This window comes from Lipotes vexillifer, unplaced genomic scaffold (genome assembly GCF_000442215.2).
Source record: "Lipotes vexillifer unplaced genomic scaffold, Lipotes_vexillifer_v1.1 scaffold109, whole genome shotgun sequence".
Lineage (NCBI taxonomy): Eukaryota > Metazoa > Chordata > Mammalia > Artiodactyla > Lipotidae > Lipotes > Lipotes vexillifer.
Window position 1 is genome coordinate 342,177 of NW_006790015.1, and position 20,540 is coordinate 362,716.

The 20,540-nt window shown below is 44.9% G+C and overlaps 2 protein-coding genes and 1 non-coding gene across 3 annotated transcripts in view; all 3 read left to right on the top strand.

The window, feature by feature from the left end:
- Positions 1-10,764, top strand: part of CENPS (centromere protein S) — an 11,070-nt gene extending 306 nt beyond the window's left edge. The window contains exons 2-5 of the mRNA XM_007463147.1: positions 2,741-2,864; positions 3,654-3,687; positions 8,653-8,719; positions 10,337-10,764. Coding sequence (XP_007463209.1) covers positions 2,741-2,864; positions 3,654-3,687; positions 8,653-8,719; positions 10,337-10,477 — 366 coding nt within the window. The 3' untranslated portion in view covers positions 10,478-10,764. The remainder of the gene's footprint in view (positions 1-2,740; positions 2,865-3,653; positions 3,688-8,652; positions 8,720-10,336) is intronic.
- TRNAG-CCC (transfer RNA glycine (anticodon CCC)) lies at positions 4,999-5,071 on the top strand. Its single transcript has one exon. It is a non-coding gene; the product is annotated as a tRNA-Gly (tRNA).
- Positions 10,765-16,114: 5,350 nt separating the features above from the next.
- Positions 16,115-17,582, top strand: CORT (cortistatin). Its single transcript, XM_007463146.1, is given in 2 exon segments — positions 16,115-16,337; positions 17,364-17,582. Coding segments are annotated over 2 exon segments (354 nt in total). The 5' UTR covers positions 16,115-16,202.
- The last annotated feature ends 2,958 nt before the right edge of the window (positions 17,583-20,540 follow it).

The window sequence follows — 20,540 nt, forward strand, 5'->3', positions numbered from 1 at the left end:
GGGGGGGGGGGGGTGCTGGGAGGCGGTTTCCATGGTATCGCGGATCGGAGCGTGCGGGCTGCGGCGCGAGAAAGGAGAGTCCGTGGAAGTTCCTGCGGCGCTCAGCGGACGCCGGCGGCCTGGGCCCCTCTGGCTTTGGGGCAGCCTCAGTCTCCTCCGATAGGGTCGTTGTGAGGCGCTTGGCACGCGGCACAAGCTCGAAAATGTTGGCTTCCGTAACCCGTGTGCTCACCGTCCTGCCCGCAAGGAGACAAGCCTCAGACCCTGGTGCAAACCCAGGCCGTCCGGCCCCCGAGCCCATCGGATGTGGGTTCGAATCTCGACTCCGCCCGGAGGGTTATGTTGACTCTGCCCAAACTCAGATTTCCTAGATGGAAAATCAGATAATAACCAGTTCTCGGGATAGTTATGGGTATCCAGTCCTTTAGTCAGCACCGGAATAAATACCGCGTGGCAGAGTCGTGAGAACAGTGTTGTAAAGAGGTGAAAACCAAGAACCAGGGTGGCAACCTCAGGGAGGATTAACCGAAGAGACACGGGAATGAGCTTCTAAGGTTCAGACGCTGTTTACCCACTCCCTTTCTTTATTTTGAAGTTCAAGCCTTCAAGAAAAAGTTGCAAGAATAATGTATTCATCACCCATATACCCCTCACCTCGATTCACCGGTTAACGTTTTGCTGTATTTGCTCCCTTGCTCCTTTTTTTCGGAATTATTTGAGAATTAAATACACTTGACACTTCACCTTTAAATTTTAATACTTTAGCATGCTTCTCCCAAGAACAAGGGCATTCTGTGACATAATCTCTGATCACGCGCAGGACGTTTGATATTGATAAAATACTATGATCTAATGTCAGTCCATATTCAGTTTCTCCCAGTTGTCCGAAAGATGTGCTTTTTTGTTCTTTTTATTTATTTTTGGCTGCATTGGGTCTTCGTTGCTGCGTGCGGGCTTTCTCTAGTTGCGGCGAGCGGGGGCTACTCTTTGTTGCAGTGCGTGGGCTTCTCGCTGCAGTGGCTCTTGTTGCGGAGCACGGGCTCTAGGTGCGCGGGCTTCAGTAGTTGTGGCACACGGGCAGGTGGGATCTTCCTGCACCAGGACTCGAACCCGTGTCTCCTGCATTGGCATGTGGATTCTTAACCACTGCGCCACCAGGGTAGCCCCCAAAGATGTTCTTTAGTGGTCTTTTTTCTTCATCCAGGATCCAGTCAGGGATCATGCCTTGCATCAAGTGGTCCTGGCTCCGGTCTTCCCTGGAACGGTTCTCCACCTTCTTTGTGTTTCATGACATTGGTGGTTTCCAGGAGTCCATTCATGGCACAGGTGTGGTGGGAGATAATCTCTTTGAGAGCAGGGACTGTCCTTTTCAGTTCAGCCCCTAGTACAGAGCGTGGCTCTCAATAGACAGCGCTTTCTGAGTAAGTGAGTGAGGCTGCAAAGATGGACTGAGAAATTTGAACCTTGCTCTCTATGCAGTGGTGAGCGGGTGGGGGGGGGGGGGATCCAGCCATTCACTCAGCCAGCTGCTCTTGCCAGTAGGTGGACAGCTGTGAACACTTGAAGGGTCCTGCCCTCGAGGAGTTTAGAGTCTAGAGATTTAGCCTCTCAGTGTTCAGCATCGAAGAAGGCACTTAGCCCGTTCCAGGAGGTGGGGGGGAGGGGCCGGCAGAGAAAACTTGTGGAGCAGTGGGAAGGATCCCTGCCTGTCCTGTTCCCCCGCCCCTAACCTCACCTCTACACATACCTACAAAAGATCCCTCAGAGGGTCTTTATCCCTCCCAGGGTGGTGGTCTCTTTGTCTCCTTCCACCAATGCCCTCCACTTACCTACTCTTGTGACATCTGAAACTAAGGAATGTAGGTCCCTTGCTTATCTGCCTGGCCTCTACTCTGGGGTCCTGGACTTGTGTTTTTGCAGTTCCTCCTCATCTTGCTTCTACCGTGAACACTTGCTGGTAGAGTTGATACTGTCTTGGGTTCAGCTGTCACCATGTCCACTTCAGCTCTGTTTCCAGCACAGGTGGAGCCCACACAGGGCTCAGCAAGTTTATTCACATGAGATGGAGACCTTGGCTTAGCTTGTTTGGCTTCTTTACTCCTCCGCATGGGTAGAGGTATGTTTTCCAGTACCTGAAAGGGTTGCTGAGGAGCAGTGAGGGTCTTGTTGAGGTGGGCTAGCAAACCAGCAAATCAGAGGAGGGTCCGATGTAGCCTCACGAGCCTTTCCCGGTGTTGTCCTGATCATTCGTCCTGTCTCATGCAGGACAGGGGCTGGCAAGAACTTGAAGCACAGGGACGGGATCCTTTTGCATTTGCTTGATTAACCCCCATATGGGGGCAGAAATCCCTGTCTTTTTTCATTGTGTTGCCCAGACACCTAGCACACGCCTTCACGCAGTAGGCACTTGGTACATAAATGTGGAATAACTGAGTAAAGTCACATAGATGCCTCCCAAGTACCAGTCTGCCTTCATTCCCTGCTGAATTGCCATCATAATTCCTTACCTTTACTTGACCTAAATCATAACCATTAACCATTAACATTAAAGTAATGTTTCTACAAGTCACACTCCAGAGGGCCCCATTAATTTTTTAGTACAGTTGAAAAGTCACTCAGCCATTATGGAAAGTGCTAAAGGAATTAGGGTGAGCAGACCCTCTCCTTGATCTTAATTTTTTAAGATGTGAAAAGCTCTTATTTGCAGTCTTACCCACAAAGTGTTTTGATTTTGCTTCAGAGGCTAAAGGCAGCAGTTCACTACACTGTTGGCTGTCTTTGTGAGGAAGTTGCGTCGGACAAAGAGATGCAGTTCAGCAAACAAACCATTGCAGCGATTTCGGAGGTGACTTTTCAACAGTGCGGTATGCAGCCACGGTCTTCCTGTAGATGTATAGAAAGCCCAGAGGTTGATTTGCCTGGGAGAAATGTGCGGGGGTGGGGTGCCGTGGCATGTTTTACCAGCAGACAGAGAACATTACCATTGGACACCGTTCATGAAACGTTTCTTTTATTGGCCGTAAGATTCAGATAGCTTATGGAAAGAACTATTTTTTTTTCTTTCTATTACCCTAACACGGGGGCATCAGCACCTTTATTTTATTGTGCTTTAAACTGCTGGGAACATTAGACATAAATTTCATTGCTTTGTAACTTTTTTATATCACCCACAGTTTGACAAGTTGAACTTGCAGCCTTGGTATTTGCTTGACTTCAGAGGAGATTAATGTCCTCCTAAGCCCTAACTCGTAGCAAAATTTAAAGTTAGGGATAGCTTCTAGGAAGGAAAGGTGTAGCCACAATTACCAAAGGCTTGTAATGAAGGGTGGAGGGGGCCAGGGAGGCAAGGAGGTCATAATGAATCCAGTGATGGACCTGCCTAAAGGGCCTCCTCTCACCTTTAAAAGGATTTGTTGTATTAGTCACTGTACTTACTGTAGACATTGAGATTTCACTTTTCTCCCTCTGAAATAAGATTGAGATGGGGGGTGGATTTCCCTGGTGGTCCATTGGTTAAGATTCTGTGCTTCCAAAGCAGGGGGCACGGGTTAGATTCCTGGTCGGGGAACTAAGATCCCAAATGCCATGCAGCACTGCTGAAAAAAAAAAAATTGCTATAGGGTAGCTAAAGCACATCTCTTTTTCTCTTTCAGAAAATTTTGCCAAAGACCTTGAAATGTTTGCAAGGTGGGTAGAGAGCTTGATTGTGGGATCTTTGTTTGTTTACATGCTATTGATATGCCCCATCTGGTGGTGAATTTCAGGAGAGCTTTAGCTTTTTTTTTCCCCTGTGTTTTGTGGATGTTCAGTCTCCAATCATGATTCTGTAAGAATGTAACATCTGCTTTAATCACTGTCCATTCAGACTTGATTTGGCATTTTTTGAAGCTTTCCAAGTATTTTTTGTTAACGGAACCAGAGTTATTCAGTTCCAGGTTAAAAAGGTATGAATCATGTCTCCAGGACTCTGTGCACAGTGTGTGTGCTTTTAAGCCCATTTCTGCAGGTGGTGTAGTGCTGGGGCATGAGGCTGGGCGCCCGGGCTGGGCTGCTTCGTGCTCCGCGGGGAAGCTCGCAGGTGTCGGGATAATACAGCACCACGGCCCGTCAGCCCTGCATTTGCTGAGCTTGTTACAAGTGAGACACACGCTCCTTGAAAAGTGTGTGACTTACTTTCAGCTGGTAAAGTGTTAGCTTTTACAGGTGATTTATGCTCCTCTCTTCAATTAGTACTGCAGGTAATTGAAAACAATTGCAATGAATTGCTTTCATGAAGCAATTTGAATGAGGAAGGCCTGAAAGGGCCAAAGCTTTCTAATTTGCTCCCACTTCTGATTTGCTGCCAGCCTCTCCCACACCCCGTACTTTTCACCTTGCTCCTATTAGCTCTTTTTTTCTCTGATGAATATTCTGAATGAATTAAAGCAGTAGGTTCTCAGAGGGCAGGCTCTAAATCTTTCCTATTCCTGTGTATGAGTCCCTAAAAACCGCTTAGCATCTTCAACTTGGCCAGAAGGGATAAGGATAATGTATGGGATACTGATAGCTTATATGGCTAATCATTGTTAATTCAGGTGGTTGCCCCTTACCTGTGCCTCGTGCCCACCCCCACTCTGAGTCTCCTGTGACATACATTTACTACCATTACTTGCCATTTCTTTTCTTCTTTTTTTTTTTAAATATGAGCCTTTATACTACAAAGGAAGACACAAAAATGTAAATAAGTAGACAGTGGTTATTTGATTTGAACATAGAGTTTATCAATACAGATCACCTCAGCACTATTGACATTTTGGGCTGGATAATTCCTTGTTCTGGTGGTGGCTGTCCTGTGCATTTTAGTGTATTTAGTGGCACCCCTGGCCTCTACCCACTAGATGCCTGTAGCAAGCCCTCAGGTGTGAGTTTCCTTGCTACTTCTGTGTTAGTTGTGGGAAAAGACAATGAAAAACTTTAAATACTTCTAAATACTAGGAGTAAAAATGAAATTAGGGGACTTCCCTGGTGGTCCAGTGGTTAAGACTCCGCACTCCCAATGCAGGGGGCCTAGGTTCGATCCCTGGTCAGGGAACTAGATCCCACATGCCGCAACTAAAAGATCCTGCACATGGCAACGAAGATCCAGCGTGCCACAATTAAGACCTGGCACAGCCAAAAAAAAAAACCTACAGAGATTTTAAAAAATTTAAAAAGAAATAAAATTAGAACTATTTAGCATTGTAACACAGTAAGCTTTCAGGTACTCTGTGTTTTTTATAGTTCTTTTTAATAGGCATCGTGCTGTACATTACATTCCCATGATTGTCTTTTTTTTTTTTTTTAATTTATTTGGTTGCGCCGGGTCTTAGTTGCGGCAGGCGTACTCCTAAGTTGTGCCTCATGGGCTCCTTAGTTGTAGCTCACCGGCTCTTTAGTGGTGGCACGTGTGCTCCTTAGTTGTGGCATGCGAATTCTTAGTTGCGGCACGCATGTGGGATCTAGTTCCCTGACCAGGGAGCAAACCCGGGCCCCGAGCATTGGGAGCGCGGAGCCTTCACCACTGCGCCACCAGGGGAGTCCCTGTGTTTTTTATAGTTATGTTAAGTCCATTTCCTTTTGCTGGGCACTGGGGCAGAATGGTGTGTGGGTATCACTTAGACTGTCAACTCCACAAGGAAGGACGTCATCTTTCGAGTAAAGGAGTCTGTGTAAAGGCTATCAGCCTATGTTCTCTGAGTGAGGCTTTACTAGGAGATGCCGCGTCTTCTGCGGTGCTCACGTGGGTGCACCAGGGCTCCTCAGACGTCCTCCCAAGGACCCTGAGCGAACACAGGCACAGATTTTCTTTGAAGACTCATCCGTTGTCTTAATTTTACATTCGTTTTCAAAATAGCCCAGTTTACTCTCATATAAAAAATCCTGTTTTAAAGTTTATCACTGAATAACATTGATGTTCCCAGAAGATCACTTTATCCTGTGGTTTTGAGTTTTCCCTGTCACATAGTCCCTGCCCTTAGAACTACTGTATGATTACCCCAGTTTGAGAAGTCTGAAATACATATTGTTTCAGGTTGGCTATATATTAAATAGTCTTTGGAGGCTGGGAACCTAACCACTGTTTGTAACGTTGTTTCTATGAAATAAAATGCATTTAAATTGTAAATACTATAAACTCAATTCACCTGTAAACTTTGGACGATCATCTCCCAATTTAAGTTGTGAATTTCCCTTATTTAGCTTTGAAATCTCTAGTCACTTAATATTGTTAACATGTTAAAGATGAAACATTTTGAAGAAGATGGATATTCTACAGTAAATAAATTCTAGGGACATTTTGGGAATAATCTTTGAAACCTGTGTTGCTAAAAGTGTTATATGAAAATCCCTTTGTTACGTTCCATAGAGTAATTTTCTGGAGCCAGAGGTTTGATTTAGGAGAATCTCTGATATGCAGTGGCTGGCATAGGATATACCTACTCCTCCATCTGGGAAAGTGGTAACATTAAAACATGGTGCAGAGGGGACTTCTCTGGTGGTCCAGTGGCCCCAATGCAGGGGGCCCAGGTTTGATCCCTGGTCAGGGAACTGGATTCCACATGCCACAACTAAGAGTTGGCACGCTGCAACTGTGAGTTGGCATGCCACAGTGAAGATCCCGTGTGCCGCAACTAAGACCCGGCACAGCCAAGTAAATAAATAAATAAATATTTTTAAAAAAGAATAAAGAATATGGTGCAGAGAAACCAGATGACAAGCTGAGTGGTAGAGACGATTGACTCTGCTGTTTCCTAAATGCTTCTCGTGAACAGGTGAGCTAATCTTACTCTGTGAATAGTTCAGTGTGCTGCTTCCTCTCACCTACTCTTTGTTTGGCACTTTACCAAGGCGGTAATACCGCCAGAGCAGCCTGATCGTGTGATAGAGATGAAGGCCACGGTGTGTCCATGGCACCTAATGTCCTGCACCCAGGGAACCTGTGGATTGGCTTCATACTTTGTGGCTGCTATTTTATCACCTTTTTTTTAAATGTGTTCATTTTATTTATTTATTTTTGGCTACCTTGGGTCTTCGTTGCTGCGTGCAGCCTTTTTCTAGTTGCGGCGAGCCAGCTTCCATTGTGGTGGCTTCTCTTGTTGCAGAGCACGGGCTCTAGGCGCGTGGGCTCTAGAGCACAGGCTCAGCAGTTGTGGCGCGTGGGCTTAGTTGCTCTGCGGCATGTGGGATCTTCCCGGACCAGGGCTCGAACTCGTGTCTCCTGCTTTGGCAGGTGGATTCTTAACCACTGTGCCACCAGGGAAGTCCTCTATCACCTTCTGTCTGACTTTTTTCCCCCTTTCCTCTTTTCTGGTCCTTGCAGGTGGCTAGTTAGAAGTTATCTTCTGACATGGGTATTATATCAGGACAGGCAGATATTGTCAATCATGATGAGATGGCACATGATATTTTCACACTTAGCAGGATGTGAAAGACTAACGGCCAAATTATGGAGTATAATTTCTGTGATTTTATCTTTAACTCAACAGTGAGGACTTACTATTTGCTGGCCACTTTGATAGTTATTAAGGGTACAAAGATTCCTCCTTTTTCCTACTTACAAAGTTCCTACTTATTTTTGGAGGAAGTTAGAAATGGCAAGAAAGGGTGTAATTAGAGTAATAAATTATTGAATAGAGCTTATTATCTCAAATTACCTTTTTTTAAAAAATTAATTAATTTATTTATCTTTGGCTATGTTGGGTCTTCGTTTCTGTGTGAGTGCTTTCTCCAGTGTGGCGAGCGGGGGCCACTCTTCATCGCGGTGCGAGGGCCTCTCACTATCGCGGCCTCTCTTGTTGCGGAGCACAGGCTCCAGATGTGCAGGCTCAGTAATTGTGGCTCAGGGGCCTAGTTGCTCCGCGGCATGTGGGATCTTCCCGGACCAGGGCTCGAACCATTGTCCCCTGCATTGGCAGGCAGACTCTCAACCACTGCGCCACCAGGGAAGCCCTCAAATTACCTTTTAAAGCAGACATAGGAGGACTGGAACAAGAACTTGAGTCCATGTTGTGAGCCAGAAACAGACTCCAGTTGAAAGGATGTTCTTTGTTCTAACTGGGCTTTTGTCGGGGGAATGCGTTATCTCCTAGTTGGGAAATGGGATATTAGGAGACACCTGCACAAGCTTTTTCCTGTAATGTAGCCTTTGGAGAAGAGCTTTAGGACCTTGGTGTAAGTGAAGCCATGCTTCATGGAAAGTCTCTGTTCTTCTATTTAACGTCTGCTTAAGCAGAGACGATCTTTGTATCGTGAGCTCTGTGTCATTCTCTTTTCACTGAAGGTGCTTCACTGACCTTCTTGCTTTTTGTATGGTGGTCTCTGTGTCCATTGTGACCAAGCAGGCCATTTGGGAAGGGTTTAACGCCCCTCCTTTCCCTGCTCATATTCTCCAAGCACACTGGCCCTCAGGTGGAGGTGGACAGATGGGCTTCTGCTTTCTCTCAGTCTCTTTATTTAGTTGGTATCTTGGCTCGTCACTTCACTCATTTTTGTGTCACTGTTACTTACTGACCTTAATCTGAAAAGATGGGCTACTTAGAGATCCTTGCTGGTGTGGAGTCTGGCCATGAACTTTTGTGTTTCATCAAAACTTTAAATAATACCAAACATTTTGAATTGTTTCTGCCCTTTCTACAGACATGCGAAAAGAAGCACCATTAACACTGAAGATGTGAAGCTCTTAACCAGGAGGAGTAATTCACTGGTGAGAGATGAATTTCTTTCCTCACTCCCCTTTCCCATCAGAATATATTATTCCCAATTAATCACTTGCAGCCATGAAGTGATTCTCCAGGGCACCTTGCATTAAAAACGAGAGATGCTTGAACCATTCAGACCTGCCCGTAATTTATAGGCTTTCTTTCATTATGATGGATCTTACTAAGCCTATTTGAAATTTTCTAATCAGTGCTCTCTGGATTCATAATTTGCCTTTTTTGTAATATCTCAAAACTTTGGTCCCATGTTTCATTTGGAGCATGATGTCAGAGACAGGTCGCAGGCCAGAGTGTATGGGGATAGTTTCATTATGGTGCCCACAGTTCTGTTGGGCCAGGTATGGAAAGAGTATCTGTACATCTGGGATGTGCAGGAAATTGAGCACATTGTTTTTTCAAAGAAGTCTAGACCAAGCCCTCATTTTACAGGTGATGCCATGATCATCCCCGGCTAGTAGCTGTGGCCGATGGCAGATCCAGGACACCTGTGAGGTTTCCTGACTTAGTCTGATCCTAGCAGTTAAAATACTTTACGTTCCTCCCCAGAATGTGAGCTCCACGAGGGCAGGGATTTTTGTCCCCTTCTTCTCTGCTCCATCTGCTGTGCCTACGATAGGGCCTGGCCCACAGTAGGTGCTCACGAGTCGTTGCTGAATGAATGAACTTGTGTAGCACTTGGCAGTTTACACAGGACTTTTATTGATAATATTTTACATATATTATCTAAAGCTCACAACTGCCCTCTGAGGGTTTTCAATAACATGACTAGATAGCCCCATTTTACAGGCTAGGCTACTGGAGTTAAGTAACTTCCCAAAGTTAAATAGGAAGTTTTCTGGTTGACAGCTGAACCTTAACCTTTGAACCCTGACTCTAGTGCTGTTTCCACTGGTCTGTTTTAAGGATGATACGATTCCTAAGTAAAATAGCTCAGGTGCCTTGTGGTGCCGTGTATCAGTGGAAAAGACATTTCTCTCTCCTCATAAATCCTCTGTCATAACTCTTACTTGGTCAGCTTCAGTGAGAAATGTCTACCTTTTGCCAAGGAATCGTCAATGCAAGTCATCTTAGACTATTAATTGGCAAGTTTCCTGCTTAGTGCATATTTGTCTACTTCAGAATGTTGTTTTTATTTTGGGTTCTTAATTTTTTTATCTGACAGAAACTTATTACTGAAGAGTTGCAGCTAAATTTGTGCGTTAGACTAAATACTCCGAGGGCAGGGACCTTGTCGTATTTCCTTGTATCTCTAGTATCTGGTGCACAGTAGTTGCTCAGTAATTTTAGTTGGATAAATTTAGGGGCATGTTGACTATGTGTGCTTTGTAGAGTATATTTGTGATTGGCATGCCTTCTGTAAGCTACAAGTTTTAATTCTTTTGATTTTTCAAGGAACTCCTACCAGTTTGGTAGGATATGTAGCAGGGAGTTGACTTCTGAGGTTGATTCCTTCTTCCAGAAAAAATTTGAAGCTGTGTTTTAACTCTAAGGAATGTAACCCAGGGTGGGAGTGGTTGGGAAACGGTGTAGATTTTTTTCTCCCCTTAGGCTTATAAAATGGCTTTACAACCAGATAAAAATGTAGTTAAAACATTTTTTTATAGCTAAAATACATCACAGAGAAAAATGAAGACATCGCTCAGTTTAACCTGGAACGAAAAGCAAAGAAGAAAAAGAAGTTAGAGGATGAAAACAAAAATTCAGTGGAGCCAGCAGAGGCTGGTGTAGTGGAAAGTGAGAATTAAAGTCTGTCGCCATTTGGAAAAAGCAGCCTTCAGGTAGAGCCACTAAAAACATGTATTGCCAACAAAGGGTTTTGAAAGGATTAAGTGGATATTACAAAAAAAAAGGCTTGGGGGCTTTTTGTACTGTATTCTCCAAGTCACTGACTGCAAAAGGTGGTTTAAAAGAGAACTAGAAACTCTTAAGCAAAATACTCCCATGTCTTACTGAAGCACATGAAAAAAGTGTGTGTTTGAATGGTATATATTGGAAATTGTATCTATTGCAGTTAATAAAATTGTGTTAGCAATTACATATCGTTGACTTTTTCAAGCAAAAATCATAGTTATTTTTTCATTCTTTTATATAATTTTTCAGGCTAACAGTCCCTGAAAGATGAATAAAGCTATATTTATTTAGTTCTTTTTTTTTTTTTTTGGTTGCACTGCGTGGCATGCAGGATCTCAGTTCCCTGACCAGGGATTGAACCCAGGCCATGGCAGTGAAAGCGCTGAGTCCTAACCACTGGACCACCAGGGAACTCCCTATTTAGTTCTTTTGATTACCAATATTGTTTTTTAAAAATTAGTTAATTAATTTATTTTCAGCTGCATTGGGTCTTCGTTGCTGTGCGCAGGCTTTCTCTAGTTGTGGCGAGCCAGGGCTACTCTTCGTTGTGGTGTGTGGGCTTCTCGTTGCAGAGCACGGGCTCTAGGTATGCTGACTCAGTAGTTGTGGCTTGCGGGCTTCAGTAGTTGTGGCACGTGGGCTCGGTAGTTGTGGCTCGCAGGCTGTAGAGCGCAGGCTCTGTAGTTGTGGCACATGGGCTTAGTTGCTCCGCGGCATGTGGGATCTTCCCGGACCAGGGCTTGAACCCGTGTCCCCTGCATTGGCAGGCAGATTCTTAACCACTGCGCCACCAGGGAAGCCCCTCAGTATTGGTTTTTTTTTTTTTTCCCCAGTATTGTTTTTTAAACCCACTTCACTTGTGATCACAAGGTAAAAGGGTGGGTGTTTGGAAATGGTCCTTTTTACTTTTTAAAGGTGATTTTCCCCAGAAACACAGTTTATGTGACTTTTGTCTGGTTATTTTGTAATTATACTGGGCAGAAGTTTTGCTTGAGAGGAAAACCTGACTACTCCAAAACACTTCAGTTGTGTGTCCTCTGTTTTAGTTTGTGAGAGATGATGCTTCCAGGAGTCCCAGGTCTGCTGTCTTCTCCTTGGAGTTTATTAGGGGTCCAGGGCATGCCTTTTCCCTGTTGGGGCAACAAGAGTAAAGAAAAGGGCCTGGCACTTACAGAGCCCTTTCTGTGCGCCAGCTGCTGCCCTGGGTGTTCCATATAGTTCTTCACAACTTTTTCAGGGTTTTTTGTTTATTCCCATTTTACTGATGAGCAAGCTGAAGCTTGAAGATGTTAACCAACCACCCAGGATCTACTGACCAGTGGAGATGGTACTCACGTTTGGAGTGATGACTCTAGACTGGGTGAGAGAGAAAAGGTGCGTGCAGCTGGATAGAATTTATACCATCCATGCCCAGATATGACGAGCAAAAGATACCCCAGAGTCTAACTCTCAAAAGGAGATGCTGAGCTATGGTCATAGTAAAGCATTGAGTTCAAACTTCACAGTTTCAGGTTCTGCAAATAACCAATCTTTGGTCTCAGATAATAATTGTAACACCTTTGTGTCACATCAGTGAAAGAAATGTGAATCATGAAGGCTTCCGTCCTTACAGTACATTCCAGCCAAAGATCTGTACGTTAGCAGTTTCATTTTCAGGTAAGCTGTCTTTAAACGCCTCATCACGGACAGTTTTGAGACTAGATACTGTGGACTTTCCAAAGGTTGACAAATCTAGACTTGCATCCTGATTTCATAACTCGAATAGCTGTATGACTTTTTTTTTCCCCTATGAATAGCTGATTTTGTTTTATTTATTTATTTATTTTAACATCTTTATTGGAGTATAATTGCTTTACAGTGGTGTGTTAGTTTCTGCTTTATAACAAAGTGAATCAGTTATACATATACATATGTTCCCATATCTCTTCCTTCTTGCGTCTCCCTCCCTCCCACTGTATGACTTCCTGAAACTATGTGTTCTTATCAGTGAAATAGTTAATACCTCTCGCAGCAATGTTATATGCGACAATAAAAGGAAATTGGTAGAACCGTTATAATGCATCTTGTTTCTATAGCTTTCTCTAGCTCCAGAAACTCAGAATACACATGACTCGAAATGATGAACCCGTGTGCACCCTGGGTGTCCTGTCCCTGATTAGAGGGTTGTAGAGGGCACCTCCTGGCTGGCATGGGTATTTTGACATGAAGTTTTCTAGCAAGATGAGAAAGTTGACTTGATGTTCATGTAATCTTTTGGTTTATTTGGCACATATTTGTATGACCTGTTCATATTTTAGACAAGTGGTAGTACAACACATTTTTCGGGGATTATAACACAGGGGTGGCCAGACTTTGTATGGAATGGCTGAGTCTACTCCCTGAGTTCTCAGGAGCTGCCTCTTGCCCACCGCACGTTCTGATCAGGGTTTAGGTGACTCCAGAATGTCCATGTGATGTCAGCCATCCTTTCCAGTTCCACCTTTGCTGACAGTGGCAGAAGGGAGTGGTAGAGGGCTCTCTCTCACAGGCTTGCTTCCTCAGAGTCCTGGAAGCTCATCTGAACTATAACTAGATTTATTAACCATGTAGCCAGATGATTGACCATGTAATGCAGCAGATGTCTTTGACATATATGTAGCCTGGTAGCATAGTTGGGGCAATTTACATTTATAATGTTTGTTGTCTTCCTTGTTACACCAATTCCTCAAAAAAAATTGAAATAAAAGACCCTGTGTTAATTTTTTATTACTCAGTTAACGATCCAGGGAAGTTTCAGAGCATCCCCTTCTACACACAGCAGCAGCTGGGATGTGCTGGGGTAGGTCTACGCTGGCTCATACACAGCTGATACCTTGAAACCTAGGTGTCTGGGAAAGCGTAATCAGCGCCCGATTACTACCTTTACTGAATTGCAGAATCTGTAAAGAACCCTTAGAGGTCGTTTAGTCCAATCTCCCCAGCAAGTAGGAACCCCTTCTGCAACACTGCTGACTGTGGTTCCCCGGGCTCTGCTGAATTCCTCAGGGACAGAGCGCCCTTTCTGTTACTGGGCACTGATTGTTGCAGGTTTCTTCTGTATATGAAGAAGAGTCTTCCACCTTCTATCTAGGCCCTACTTCTGCCTTTTAGAATAAACAATCTCCCTTTTTCGAAACCATACGGTACTGTGTTCCCTTAGTCCCGGCTCGCATGGTGCTTCTTTTCAGAAGCACACGTTCTTGCATAAAACATTAGACCGTCGGCTCCCTGTGGGCAGGCTTTGGGGTGGGAGAGGGTGGTGGGTGCCTTGTGTTGTGCTGTGCACACACGGCAGGCAGGCGCCCCCGAGTACTTGTTCCCGAGTCTGAGGTGTGCTGGGTGGTGAGGAGGAGCCTTTGCTTGTGTTTCATGGCTCTAACCAGGGATTTCCAACGTTTTGTGGCAGGGAGCTCTTCTTTATACTGTGGGGCAGGAGGGACTAAGGATTTAGGGTATCTTCTTAGTAACAGTTCCTATCGTGAGGGCCTTCTGTGCTTTCTACTTGTGTTAGGTGCTTATCATGATCTTATTTGTTCCTCACAGAGTTCTGTGAGGTAGGCAGTAGGTAGGGTTTTTATCCCCATTTTATAGATGAGGAACCCGAGGCCCTAGAAAAGTTAATTCAGTGGCAAAACTAGGATTTTAGTCTAGAGCCGTCACCTTGAAGTGCTACGATATGTCGCCATCTCCTTGAAAACAGCCAGTAATAAGATCACATGAAACCTTCTCCAACCCGTAGCACATAACCCTCTTTGCACCAAAAATTTACTTTTCTCTCATTTGCAGAGTGTGTATCCTGCCCCTTCGCGGGGCTCTAACAACTCTGTCGGGGTGGAGGATGTGGCTCCCTTGTACCTCTAGGTGGCACGTGCCAGGTGCTCAGTGTTTAATGAGGCTACTAAATAAAATCTGGGAAATATACTAAGGCTATAAGAAGCTGGCTGAGCTGCCATGACCTTCTCATCTGCAAGAATATCTAAACATTTTTAACACCATTTGTGGGAGTCAGGCAAAAAATTTATTGTGGTACCAAAAAAAGGACTAGGCGATATGCAGCATATGATCCATGGGTCATCGTGCCGTGCCGATTTCACCTAGAACCTTAAACAACAAGCCTGTGATGCAATGAAATTTAAGGTTGAGATTTCCCTTGTGAAGGGGTGTGAACCAGGATCTTGGAAAACCGAAAGCTTCAATGTTCACTTCTGGAAAGCACTGTCAGTTCTTTGGTTGCTTTTTTCCATTTAGAACCTTGCCTTTGACATTGGTCACCTTAGTAGGTGAGTGGTGGATGTTTTGGATTTTCCTAGCTGTCTCAGGTGAAGAGGGTCTGCACATTTGTTTGTGTGCCTCTGAACCTGGGACCCATCCGGAGGAGCCAGGAGGTGGCATGGCACAGAGGGCTTCACGTTCTGGAGTTCTTAGCAGTGGAGCTGTCTTCAGGAGGAGAGGAAGCCCCAGGAGCTGGTCAAGTGCAGGGCATTCAGTAAGAACACGCACACGCACGCACACGCACACACACACGCGCACGCGCACACACGCGCGCACGCACGCACACACACACACACACACACACCAGTATTTATCATTACTCAACATGATGCCCTCTAATTTTTATTTCATTCAGAAAAAGTGCTAGGGCTTCCCTGGTGCCGCAGTAGGTTGAGAGTCTGCCTGCCGATGCAGGGGACACGGGTTCATGCCCCGGTGCGGGAAGATCCCACATGCTGCGGAGCAGCTGGGCCCGTGAGCCATGGCTGCTGAGCCTAAGCGTCCGGAGCCTGTGCTCCGCAACGGGAGAGGCCACAACAGTGAGAAGCCCACGTACCGCAAAAAAAAAAAAAAAAGTGCTAGTTTACGAGCCACTAGTGAGTGGCTAGCAGCAGATGAAAAGCACTGGTCACTCTAGTGTCAGCTCATTAGAATTGTGGGATCTTGGCTCCTCCTTGTACCCACGACATCAGAATCTGCATTTTAATCTTAATAAAGGTGATTTGGGTGCACGTCACAGCTTGGGAAGGCCCGGGCCAGAGGACAGTGTCTGGCCTGCTGGGCAGAGAGGCAGTGCTGGGGAACCATCACTCGGGTCGCCCTTGCCTGCGGTTTGGAGACCAGTGGGTGCTGAGCGGCTCCCTGAGCCCTCACCGTCTCCTTGTTTCTTCTGCCCAAGCAGATTCAGTCATACTTTTATGTGGGCAGAATTGCAGGTTTTAAGCTCCTTATCCAAGGCTAATTTTGTATTATGTTACGTCGCCTGGTTGGTTCTCCCGGCTTCCTGCTTGGCTCGGGCATAACCATGAGGAGGTAGAAGTTCTTCAGAGGCAAGTGCACTGCATCCTACAGTCGGAGCAAATCCGCTCTCAACACAGCAAGAGACCTGAGGCTTTAACGAAGGGGTTAAATCCAGTCCGAAAGCACTTTTGTGGGCACTGATTGCTCAGGCTTATGCGTCACTGCTTGAGTGTGAAGGAAGAGGGGGTACAGGCTTTACACAGGCATATATACAAAAAAACAGCTGCAGGTCGAGCTTAAAATAACCCCCTGGTCTCCAAAGAAGAGACCCAAGTCCACAGCACACCGATTTCGGGGCTGCCAAGCAGGATGAGCAGCCGCCGGGCTGGAGAGAAGTGCCAGTCAGCCTGCAGGATGCTGCTGCCCCTCTGCCTGCTGCCGCTGCCCTTGGGGGCCACCGCCGCCCTTCCCCTGGAGGGCGGCCTCGCCGGCCACGACAGTGGGGTGAGTAGTCTGACTCGGCCGCATGCTAACCCACTTGTGGGCTCTTTCCTTGGCACATTTGGATTCCCCAGCATCTCCACGACTGAGTGTGTGTACAGGACAGACTGCAGGGCTGGACTCTGCAGTGTTCCCCTCAGCTGCCCTGTGCCGTGATGTCCATATAGACCATTGATTCTTGTTTACCTTCAGTTGTTAGGAAGTTTGTCAGAAAGCTCTGAAACTAAGGGGAGCTCCTTCTAGCTAGCAGTCTCCATCTGCTAGTCTTTGAAACATTTAGTGATTACACCAGTCTACTGCAGCGCAATCATGGAGCTGCCACTGTGGTATTAGTCACACATACTTCTAAAATCTTAATTTATATATACAGCACATGTTCTCACTGGCTCAGATTAATTGACATCATTACATTTTCCATTGTGAGAATTTGTAATCTCATGACTTATTTTTCTCTTTTTCCCATTTTGAAAAAGTTCCAAGAAAGAGTACATAAAGTTGACCATTAAAAATGTATTTTTCTCTGAAATTATCAGATGAGTTCCAGACAAGTCATTCATCATCAGATTACTCCTAGAAGCTTTCTAAGGAGTTTGAAAAGCCAGAATACAACGTCTCAAGCTGATCTCTCTCGAAAAGCAATTTGTGGACAGCCAGGAGGAAGACCAGAGATGGGAAAACCAAGCTAAATTAGCCTGATCCACCTTGGGGGGCTTCTTAGCTGCCAGTCACTTGTCAGGGAAAATGATAGATTTCTTGACCTCTTCTAATTAAGAACCTCAGCCAAGATTAGGGGCAAAACAAGCAGATTTTCCTTGATTGAAAAATTTCAACTTCCCTTGATTGAAAATTTACAACTTCTTTTCTCTAATTAGAGCAATTTCGTTAAGGTGTTCTCTTAACTTATCCTTTAAATAGAAATGTGATTTATTGTTCTGGAGCATTTTTTTTTTTAAGGAATTATGTATCTTAATGCTGGCTGAACCAGGTGGTTGATTTGGCTTTCCTTTGTCCTCTGCTTCTTTTTAAAAGCATGTACAGGAAGTGGCAGAAATAAAGAAAAACAGCCTGTTGACTTTCCTTGCGTGGTGGTATGAGTGGGCCTCCCAGGCCAGGGCAGTGTCCTTTGTAGGAGGGGAAGCCAGGGAGGTGTCCAAACGGCAGGAAGTCCTGCCCCTCCAACAGTCCACTCGCTGAGAGAAAACGCCCTGCAAGAATTTCTACTGGAAGACCTCCTCCTCCTGCAAATAAAACCCCACCCATAACTACTCATGCAAAGAAGTGTAACGATGGATCTGAATAAAATGTATTAATCAGCCGTGATCTTTCTTCTTTATGCAGTTGTCTTCTCTTTCCCGTGTAATATGAAAAGTAGTTTTTATTTAAACTCCAAAAACACCCAATACTGAGTGTCTTGAGTAATTTGAAACCCAAAGAGAGTATTTTTGATAAAGATTTTTGTGGCTTTTCCCGTTATTGTCAATGCAGCCATGGGGCTTTGCTTCCACCTTCATTATGTGCTTAGAGGTTGTTCTGTCCTTGTCTTCCTTGCTTTGATTTAAAATAGCTAAGAGCTACATATTTAAGTGTTCAGAATAACATTACAGTTTATTTTGATATAAACTGTCTAATTTAGGGCTTCCCTGGTGGCGCAGTGGTTGAGAGTCCGCCCGCCGATGCAGGGGACACGGGTTCATGCCTCGGTCCGGGAAGATCCCACATGCCGCGGAGCGGCTGGGCCCGTGAGCCGTGGCCGCTGAGCCTGTGCTCCGCAACGGGAGAGGCCACAGCGGGGAGAGGCCCGCATACCACACACACACACAAAAACTGTCTAATTTAAACAATATTTCCCCTCATATTAAAAGCAATTTTTAACATTGTGCTCAAAGAACAAAACGATTGTTCCTCATGTTTTAGCTAAAATTAAAAACAAATGCCACGCTATTAGGCAGACAACATCATGTTGACATGCTTATAAAAGTTACATTCGAAACTGCTGTTAAAAATTACCTGTACTGGGGCTTCCCTGGTGGCACAGTGGTTGGGAGTCCGCCTCCCGATGCAGGGGACATGGGCTCGTGCCCCGGTCCAGGAGGGTCCCAAGTGCCGCGGAGCGGCTGGGCCCATGAGCCATGGCCCCTGAGCTTGCGCGTCCGGAGCCTGTGCTCTGCAGCGGGAGAGGCTGCGGCGGTGAGAGACCCGCGTACCACAAAAAAAAAAAAAAAAAAAGTACCTGTACTAATTTTAACTAGTTAATATTAATTTGTTACAATTCTTTTTTATGGAGGAGAGCTTGAGGCTTATTTCAGATCAAGCATAGTGAGCAGTGCTGCTGCCCAGCCTGTAGCCTAATTGCCTCCACTGCTAATACAAGGACTTCCAGAGTCACAGGATCCGGACTTCATTTGGAGACGGATGCATATGTATTGATATGTGTATAATTGTTATATTTTCCCTTTCCCCAGTAATTTCCCACAGAAGTGAGTGAATGGTGGGTAAACGAGGGGGAGATTCCTTTCTGTGTGATATAATGCAGAGCGACTGTCCAGCCCCATGTGGACCAGCATCTGGGTCCCCTGAGATGGAGGCAGGAGTAAACAAGTGCTCAGTTCCAAACCCTAATCAAATTTCAGTTCTCCCCTGTAGCCCTGAAATCCTTCCTTGATTGTACATATTGTTTATGGCTCTGGAACCACAGACTCTAAAGAAAACTTCCAGCGTGAGGTTTTTCAGATGCTAAACTTTGAAGCTTAGTGTTACAGAAAGTTTCTGAGGGTCACGGCTATTATCAGGAAAACTGGCAAAGGCTGGCTGGAGGGTACTGTGATATTTTCTTCTCTGGACACAAGGGGAGCAGACTCACGGAGTATGACTGCTGACAGTTCCATTCTGTTTTCCACAGAGCTGAGCTCATATTCATAATTACTAGCTGAGTAAAGTATAATGTGATGGAAGTGCCTTAATAGCATCCACATTTCCAAACACAGCAGCTTTCAGAGACCGGTAATCGGGTCAGTGCACTGGTGGAAGATGCCTGCCTGAAAGGCCAGCTAACCTTCAGACCTGAAGATTCTTCTAGAAGAAAAGCACGCTCACTGTTTTTCAGTTTCAGTCAGGGTCATACATACACAGTCCTTAAGACTGGAGATCGTAACTTTTTTTTTTTTTTTTGGCCGCACCGTGTAGCATGCGGGATCTTAGTTCCCTGACCAGGGATCGAACCTGTGATCCTGCAGTGGAAGCACGGAGTCTTAACCACTGGACCACCAGGGATGGCCCTGTAACTTTTAACTAAGTAATATCTGAAGGAAATGAAGCTATGCTAATGACACTGCCAGGAAATTCATCAAGTTTAAGCCTACCTTAGTTCAGTGGCCTTGATAAAATGTTAACTGGCATCAACTGCATGCTAGACTAGAGTAAAATGCTCATGATTAATAAATTAGGGTAAAATGTGTAAATTAGGGTGATTTCCTACCATCTTAAAGTCTACCTTTGTGTAGTTCAATATAGTCAAATGTGTAGATCTAGGACATCAAGACCTGGACAGCTGCTAATTCATTCTCTTGCATTTCCAGTATTTCACCAGAATAGATCCTTAACTGCTAAGGAAGAACTGATGTGGCATAAGCATTCGACAGAAATCCTTTCATAGTATTCATGTGTCAGTGCTGACAGCAAACCGTTTCAGTGGAAAGTCAGACCGGTAAGCTCATGGGAGATACGTAAACACCTTGAATTGACAGCACCTGCTGAAGGGATAACCCACATCTTAATAACAGCAGCTTCTTCGATAGAGAGGTAGGGATTCGATTTTGAACAAATCAGAAGAGGAAATGTCATTTAGCTCTGAAAAAGAAGGAAGTTTTCTGTTTCTAGACTAGGAAGGAAGAGGCAAAGGACAGCTGGGCAACCCACTATTTCTAGCTTCTCATAACCCTAATAAAAATTAACACGAAGTTATCCTTTCTATTTATAATTAAATAGTTAAGTGAACAGATACGTGTTTGTCTTATTAAAATAACTGTAAGCTGGAGAAAAAGCTAGAATTTTCTTGGTGATAGTTTTTGTAACATGATATTAGAAAATACTGAAGAAAATCCCATAGCCCTGCATTAACCTGTTGGTTCACTTCCTTATAATTGTGGAAGTGTTGTCTGACTTAGTTTGAGCAAACAGCTAACTTTAAGGATCTGCAACCTGAAAATT